Source organism: Heptranchias perlo, chromosome 29 (genome assembly GCF_035084215.1).
Source record: "Heptranchias perlo isolate sHepPer1 chromosome 29, sHepPer1.hap1, whole genome shotgun sequence".
NCBI classification, from domain to species: Eukaryota; Metazoa; Chordata; class Chondrichthyes; order Hexanchiformes; family Hexanchidae; genus Heptranchias; species Heptranchias perlo.
Window position 1 is genome coordinate 7437504 of NC_090353.1, and position 8448 is coordinate 7445951.

The 8448-nt window shown below is 47.4% G+C and overlaps 1 protein-coding gene across 2 annotated transcripts in view; it reads right to left on the reverse strand.

Moving 5' to 3' along the window:
• Window positions 1-8090, reverse strand: part of LOC137299360 (zona pellucida sperm-binding protein 4-like) — a 30106-nt gene extending 22016 nt beyond the window's left edge. Inside the window, exons 1-9 of one of the 2 annotated variants that reach the window (XM_067968051.1) lie at window positions 7862-8090; window positions 6298-6476; window positions 6130-6227; window positions 5914-6047; window positions 5639-5828; window positions 4600-4747; window positions 4414-4486; window positions 3897-4007; window positions 3657-3831 (exon numbers count right to left, since the gene is read on the reverse strand). In XM_067968051.1, coding sequence (XP_067824152.1) covers window positions 3698-3831; window positions 3897-4007; window positions 4414-4486; window positions 4600-4747; window positions 5639-5828; window positions 5914-6047; window positions 6130-6227; window positions 6298-6476; window positions 7862-8084 — 1290 coding nt within the window. In that variant the 5' untranslated portion in view covers window positions 8085-8090 and the 3' untranslated portion in view covers window positions 3657-3697. Of the gene's footprint in view, window positions 1-3656; window positions 3832-3896; window positions 4008-4413; window positions 4487-4599; window positions 4748-5638; window positions 5829-5913; window positions 6048-6129; window positions 6228-6297; window positions 6477-7861 lie in introns of those variants that run through there. The other variant, XM_067968049.1, reaches the window with a different exon arrangement.
• Between the last annotated feature and the right edge of the window lie 358 nt (window positions 8091-8448).

The window sequence follows — 8448 nt, forward strand, 5'->3', positions numbered from 1 at the left end:
AGGACATAGCTGCCAGACTGGGCCTGCAGCAGGTGGAGAGAACCAACGCGAGGGAAAAACCTACTCTACCTCGTCCTCACCAATCTACCTGTTGCAGAAGCATCTGTCCATGACAGTATTTGTGCAGTGGTCACTCCTACCGTCATTAGAGACCGAGTCCTGTCTTCATACTGAGGACACCATCCAATGTGTTAAATGGCACTACCACCGTGCTAAATGGGATAGTTTCAGAACAGATCTAGTAGCTCAAAACTGGGCATCCATGAGACACTGTGGGCCATCAGCAGCAGCATTGTATTCCAGCACCATCTGTAACCTCATGGCCCGGCATATCCCCCACTCTACCATTACCAACAAGCTTGGGGGGGGTGGGGGGAAAATCAACCCTGGTTCAATGAGGAGTGTAGAAGAGCATGCCAAGAACAGCACCAGGCATACCTAAAAATGAGGTGCCAACCTGGTGAAGCTACAACTCAGGACTACATGCATACTAAACAGCAGAAGCAATTCAACTACAAACAAATCAGATCAAAGCTCTGCAGTCCTGCCACAGTCCAGTAGTGACTGATGGTGGACAATTAAACAACTAAGGGGAGAAGGTGGCTCTAAACATCCCCATTCTCAATGACGGCGGAGTCCAGCACATGAGTGCAAAAGACAAGGCTGACGTGCTTGCAACCATCTTCAGCCAGAAGTGCCGAGTGGATGATCCATCTCGGCCTCCTCCCAATATCCCCACCATCACAGAAGCCAGTCTTCAGCCAATTCGATTCACTCCATGTGATATCAAGAAACAGCTGAGTGCACTGGATACAGCAAAGGCTATGGGCCCCGTACAACATCCCAGCTGTAGTGCTGAAGTCTTGTGCTCCAGAACTAGCCGCGCCTCTAGCCAAACTGTTCCAGTACAGCTACAACACTGGCATCTACCCGACAATGTGGAAAATTGCCCAGGTATGTCCTGTCCACAAAAAGCAGGACAAATCCAATCCGGCCAATTACTGCCCCATCAGTCTACTCTCAATCAGCAAAGTGCTATTAAGCAGCACTTACTCACCAATAACCTGCTCATCGATGCTCAGTTTGGGTTCCGCCAGGACCACTCGGCTCCAGACCTCATTACAGCCTTGGTCCAAACATGGACAAAAGAGCTGAATTCCAGAGGTGAGGTGAGAGTGACTGCCCTTGACATCAAGGCAGCATTTGACTGAGTGTGGCACCAAGGAGCCCTAGTAAAATTGAAGTCAATGGCAATTAGGGGGAACTCCAGTGGCTGGAGTCATACCTAGCACAAAGGAAGATGTGAGTGGTTGTTGGAGACCAATCATCTCAGCCCCAGGACATCACTGCAGGAGTTCCTCAGGGCAGTGTCCTAGGCCCAACCATCTTCAGCTGCTTGATCAATAACCTTCCCTCCATCATAAGGTCAGAAATGGGGATGTTTGCTGATGGCAGTGTTCAGTTCCATTTGCAACCCCTCAGATAATGAAGCAGTCCATGCCTGAATGCAGCAAGACCTGGACAACATCCAGGTCTGGGCTGATAAGTGGCAAGTAACATTCATGCCAGACAATGATCATCTCCAACAAGAGAGTCCAACCACCTCCCCTTGACATTCAACAGCATTACCATCGCTGAATCCCCCACCATCAACATCCTGGGGAGGGAGGGGGCGGTCACCATTGTCCAGAAACTTAACTGGACCAGCCACAAATACTGTGGCTTCAAGAGCAGATCAGAGGCTGGGTATTCTGTGGCAAGTGACTCAACTCCTGACTCCTAAAGCCTTTCCACCATCTACAAGGCACAAGTCAGGAGTGTGATGGAATACTCTCCACTTGCCTGGATGAGTGCAGCTCCAACAACACTCAAGAAGCTAAACACCATCCAGGACAAAGCAACCCGCTTGACTGGCACCCCATCCACCACCCTAAACATTCACTCCCTTCACCGGTGCACTGTGGCTGTAGTGTGTACCATCCACAGTATGCACTGAAGCAACTTGCCAAGGCTTCTTCAACAGCACCTCCCAAACCTGTGACCTCTACCACCTAGAAGGACAAGGGCAGCAGGCACATGGGAACACCACCTGCACATTCCCCTCCAAGTCACACACCATCCGGACTTGGAAATATATTGCTGTTCAGTCATTGTCACTGGGTCAAAATCCTGGAACTCCCTTCCCAACAGCACTGCGGGAGAACCTTCACCACACGGACTGCAGCGGTTCAAGAAGGTGGCTCACCACCACCTTCAAGGGCAATAAATGCTGGCTGTGCCAGTGATGCCCACATCCCACGAACAATTAAAAATGGCATTCCAAACAAATACCACTCATCATTGCAGTCCATGGGAAACATTTACGATATGTGGTAAGTGTACACAGGGCTCTGAAGGAACAGGTGACACTGGACCTATGGTTCCCAAAGCTCTCCACCACTGGAGAGTTCCTCCAGTTGAGGATGAAGAGGGGTAAAATTAGTTAACAACTCCATCATGCAATTCTCAGGATGGTAGAAGGCAAATTAGAGGGACCTTTGCCTTATCTGGCAATTCCAATGGCTAACAGGTAACTACATCTATTGGGTGGCTTTTTGTACAATGAGCAGGGGTAAGGAAATCAGTTTTATAGCACCACAAGATTCCAAAACACTTCACAACCCATAATTTACTACTGCAGTGCAGTCACTTATGTAGTGAAACACAGTAGCCAATTTGTACAGATCAGAAGATCTTGAGGGGAGGGCCTTGGTTTAATATCTCAGACCAACAATGCAGTGCTCAGCACTGACATATCCTAGATCTGCACTCTGAAGCTCATGTTCTGATTCAGTGCACAGCTAAAATGAAACATTCCTGGCCAAAGGGTGTAAAGTGTTAACGAGGCAGCAAAGACCTCAGGGTTGAGCATTTAAAATTACCCAGTTAATGTAGCAGATATGCAATTTGCATCTTGGTTGAACTGATGGTCATTAAGCTTCTTTGTACATGCATGAAATTGGCAGTGACTGATGGGCCCTCCCTGCCTAGGGATAATGTTGAACAGATTTCCCTTTTGCCTCAAATTCTACAGCCCCATCAGAAAACTCACTGGCCTCACTCAGGAGAGGAGCAACATTCAGTATTGATGTCAGTCAGAACAGATGTCAGCCTATTTCCTGCAACAGGATTCCAACTCTACAACATCCAACACCTGGAGTTCAGGTAGGATCAGTGATGCTCCTCAGCTGGGCACCACTGTTGCCTTTGAGAGTCAGTTTAAAAAATCTTGAGCCATCTACTTTTGCAAGCAAAGTAAGCCACCTACATATTTTGTCCTAGGATTTAAAAAGGGGAAACTTCGATGGACGAATCCTCAAGAAATTTAGACCGCAGCAGGGAGGTCCCAAAACATCAGGAAATGCATCACAGCGAGGGGAATTCAAAACCCAACTGTATCGCTGACAAATGCCTGAGGTGGGGAAGCAGAAAGCCTCAGTTAACTTTAACTAGACACAAGGGTGCAGGATTAGATAGTTACCATGTCTGACTGTTTACCTTCAGTCAGTTTCTACCTTCTCCCTCCCATTAGTGAGATTTCATTAACTACTTTTGTCACCATGATTTTTGCTACTAGCCGTTTCATGGGTCACATCAATACCCAAAGTCACATTTCTCACTATCGGCTTTATTTCTGTTCAGTGTCTACAGTTCAATCTCAATTACATTGAGAAGGGACAGCTCTTTGTTTCTTCATCCTGTAAACTGCAACCATCACCAACAGGGACAGCGACACCACAACAAAGCCAACGCCTGCTCCACGCAGAACCAGAGAAGGAGACCCAGCACCGTCTATTGGAGACACAAGAAGTTATATTCGGAAGGGTTCACGGTGACCTATGAGAGACTCCACTTACCATTCTCTTCAAGCAGCTTCTTAGACTGACGATTCTCATCTTTCAGAAAAATGATGGGACCAGGAGCGCTCACCAAGGTTCCCTCATGGTCATCTGTACTCCTGCGTCTCTCTATTGGGGAAAATGAGATAGTTAGCAGCTAGTCCTGAGCCCATGTTCCGGCCTGGATATCCAGGGACCATCTCAGAAAGAAAAAGCCTAGTGACTGGAGGTCAGAGACTACTAGTTATATAGACAGACCAACCCACATCTGCATTTCCAGTTCAATGTTGCAATGATGGGCACTGAGCTAGACAGGAATGTAGTCAGGCCCTGGAGATACTGGTTAAGAGTTGTAGCTCCCATTTAGAGACAAAGACACCCTTCCCATTCAGGGAGGGGTTGGTCACACTGGGAAGGATGGACAAACTCACCTGCAGGGCACAAATCAGTTATTCATTCTTTGATTAGAAAAATCTAGATTAGGAAGTAACCCTAATTCAGCAAGAGATTAAATCTTTTAAAAAAAGGAACTCACTTGTGCCACATTTGGACATACAATCATCCTGATCAGAGGGAGAGCAAACCTCAGCAGTGCAGTGCAAGTAAACCTAGAAGGGAAAGGAGTTATTTTAGGGAGAGATTCATGTGGATGAACCAGGCTGTTCTACAAGGAGCCAATAAAGGGTTTCATTGGCTCCAATCCTTCCTACAGTTTGGTTACCTGTCCAGTTAGAGGCTGGGCTGAGTCTCCATCCAGGAAAACAAAAGTCTTCACTTCAAACCGCTTGTGATGGGTTGGGAATGTCAGGCCAGAAAACACATCCACTGGGTGTAGGAGGGTCAGGTAGTCATCACCCTCATAGGGGCACCTGCAACAGGAGGGCTGGTCAGTGGGAGCAGGAGAGGTATTTGATCTACTGAGAAGGAGAGTCTTAAAATGGTACTTCTTGGCATTGGTGACAAGGATTACAGCATTCAATCCAGGGCTCATTCTTTTAATGAGAAAGTAGTAATCATCTACATCTAATTTGTTCACCCCATTGATCTAGAGCTGGGGTCATCCATTCAACTCCTAGTTTAATGAGAGAGAGTGTTAGGTGTTCTGTGCACAGATCATTGAAGGCTCATGACCAATGTTGAGAAGCTGTAATTACAGCCACCAGGATATTGGGCTGTATTAATAGAACTAGTCACTACAAATCAAAAAGGACTTCAGTCATTATCAGGTCACTGGAATACTGGGTGCAGTTTTGATCCCTCACATGGGGAGTGATCATCATGTCCTTGAAGGTTCAGAGGAAAGCTAGGTGACCAATTCCTAGGTTAAACAAGCTTAGCCTCAAAGAACAGAGTCCATTTACTCATTAGCCGCATAGACTTACATGGCCTGATAGAGGACTATAATAAAAGGGTTGGATAGTGTGTCCATTGATTATTACAGTCTGACAAATTGTGGAGGACCAGCAGACAAGCTACATAAGAGTAGGGATTAGATGGATGGAGAGGGGTGGCGAGAGAACCACTTAAGTAGTGAGTCTCTGGAATACATTGCCAGCTGGTGTGGTGGGTGCCAACACTCTGCCTTCAAGAGGGATATGGATTGGTTCTTAACTGGGGCAGAGATTGCATCATATAGAAGGTAAGTGTCTTCAGAGAACACTTGGTCCATGGGATCTCCTGGACTGGGTTCGATCACCTGAGGGGTTCAAAAGGAATTTGCCAGAGCATTTGAAGTTCTAAAACAGTCAGCCCTTCCTTACCCATCCACCAGTAGACTCCATTGCACCTCATGGTTCGGGGCTGGGACAGGAGTCGCCCAGCAGTCATGCAACCTCAGGACAATCATTGGGTCAGTGCGGTCCTGGACACGAACCTCCACAAACACTGGGTCCTGAAGGATACTCTGAATGGGGTACTCACTATCCACATACCAGGATCTGTAGTCACCACCTGAAAGGCAGACACAAGAACCAGTCACTCCCTCCACTGGTACATTCCCAGTGCTTCCATTCACCATTACCCAGAGCTGTTGTACCTTTTGCAATTCTCAGTTCCAGTTGCAGAATCCCCTCCTCAGAAGCAGGAGGTGGTGGAGAAACAGTGTAAACTGTGACATTGATTTGCAGGCCGGTCTCTTGCCTCCCCTTGTACTTGCACTGGACATGCAGGCTGTAAAGAGATTGTGGCAGATTGAGCTTCATTCAATAACACTTCCCTCCAACCTGCCTTCTCCCCACCATCCCCCTCCTACCTGAAGGTGCTGTCCCGGGTTATCGAGCCCCGTTTCCCAGTCAGAATCTTCCTCTTGCCCAACACATCCGTTTCATACACCAAGCTTCCATTCTCCTCCTGCAATCAGAACACGGGTTAATATGGAGCTGGTTCATTCACCGAGACTGCTCGGCCCTTCAATACTCACCCGCTTGGTCGAGCCACAAGAGGTAATAGGGAAACGGAAGATCACAAGTTGGGCAGTGGTCAGTTTAGGCCTGCACTCCGCTTCTTGTCCATCTTTCACATACACAGATGACAGGTTGAGAGCAGGACGGGTCAGGTTCTTGGAGATTACTAGGATAAACTGGCCATCTGCTGTACACACTGCAAGAGAATTCAATTCATCCCATGAGGGTCAGGGGCTTCTCATTAGTGGAGAAAGTAGGCATCTCAGACCATAGATTGGAGGGACTGAGTCAAAAGCTCCAAACCAGCTCAGCTGAAACAGGAGCAGAATCCAAGTGGAAACAACCATGATTAGTTAGTGGAGTGAGCAAGGATGCATTTATACTCTGGGTCCAATTGGTGTCATCCTGCTCAGTTGAAGTCTGCGGGAGCATGTTGTATAAATTGCCCAGTCAGGAGACTGCATTCATCTTAAATAAAGATAAGGGCAAAAATGGAGCTCAACGTCAGAGGGCATCTTGAGGACCTGGAAAACCGTTTGACCCAGCACTTGCAATTTTACTCTATGGAAAGTCAAATTTAAGTGATGCCTTTATTGGCTAATTCAAAATAGGAAAGACAGAGTTTCCCCAGAAAGACAGCTCCATAAGTTCCTCCTGTTAAGGAGCAGGATCAATATAATTACAAAGCTATAATTCTAAATCATTGTGTCAATTAGACACTTGCCCCATGGTACCCACCATGTCAAATTTGCCCCTGCTCTAAATGAAGACACACCATTCCTTTCTCTCACTGTTCAATTCACATTGGTGGAAAATCAATAATCAACTCATTAAAGAATCCACTAGAAGAAATATTTAAAGCCAACTGAAGAGACTCCATGCACTCAGTAACAACTACCCATCCTAACAGTGACTCAATTGACCAGTCAACCTAAAGTGCCCTGAAGCTCTGCAGACTTCCCCAACACAGTTAGCACATCACCAATTCTACTAAAAGGCAAACTTCACTTCCAATATTCCTTCACCAGGTGGATCAACCCAGAGACCAAAGATGAAGCACAGGTTTGAGATATACTGTCAGACTATAAATGCAACACAACTTGTACTTTGTTAGTAGATTGTGTTAGAACATTCCCAACAGCCATCTGATCAACACTCAGCACAGCAATAGTTTCACCCACTGTAGATTGTCAGCACCACCTGGTTACTTTACCTCAACTGACCCAAAGGAGACACCATTTCCTCATTGAGCAAGTTCTCTCATACCCAGCCAATTCCTTCCAACACCAGTCACCCCGATCCTCAGCTTCATCTAGGGACACCTGCCTTCAATGTGCTGAATGAACAGCCATACACCTTGATGCTCTACTTAGTTAAATACAATACACCAAGCGGAATCAACCGCTTCACAGGACTCCACGGGAGGGAGTTTGCTCAACAGACAGATCCACCTTTACACAGAATGAAACAGCAACAAGACCGTGTAGTTGCTGACTGGATAATTGCCTAATGTACAAGTTAGATTTCTCCCCCTCCCCACAAGTATCTCCTCTAGAATGGGGGAGAGGAGCTGTTTGATACCTGGGCTGTTCCTCAGACTGTAGAAGCAGGGATGGACATTGGAGCTCCGCGGGTCAAAGCAACAACCCTGAGCGGTGCACTCGGTGCTGTTAATCCCTGGGTGGCCGCAGTCAAATCTCCAGCCTGGCTCTGTTGGACAAACATCATCTCCCAGGAGCAGTGGGTGGGCTCGGAGTAAGGAGAGCCCGGCCAAGAGCCAGAGAGAAAGCACCCAATGATCCATCTCCGTTACTGCAAGTAGACTAATCATCTCCTCCAACACCAACCCGTTTTATAGCCGGGCTCCGAGTGCGGCAGGGAATTGGGGGCCAATCCCGGGTTGGGGCGGGTTCCTGTTTCCACGGGTTCCTCGGGAAGCTGGTTTCCATTTTTGATCAGCTCGACCTGTCAGCCTGTCCCCGCTGGTCCCCAAGTCTCAGATTCGTCTCCCAAAGGACATCCCAGCGACTGACCCTCGGGCCCATTGCACTCACTTCCTCTGCTCGAGTATCAGAAAGTTGGAGCTTGGAGCCTTCCTGCAGGATTTGAAGACAGAATATCGGCTGATATTGGTGTTTGTCAGTCTTGATATGTGCACCTTGTCTGCC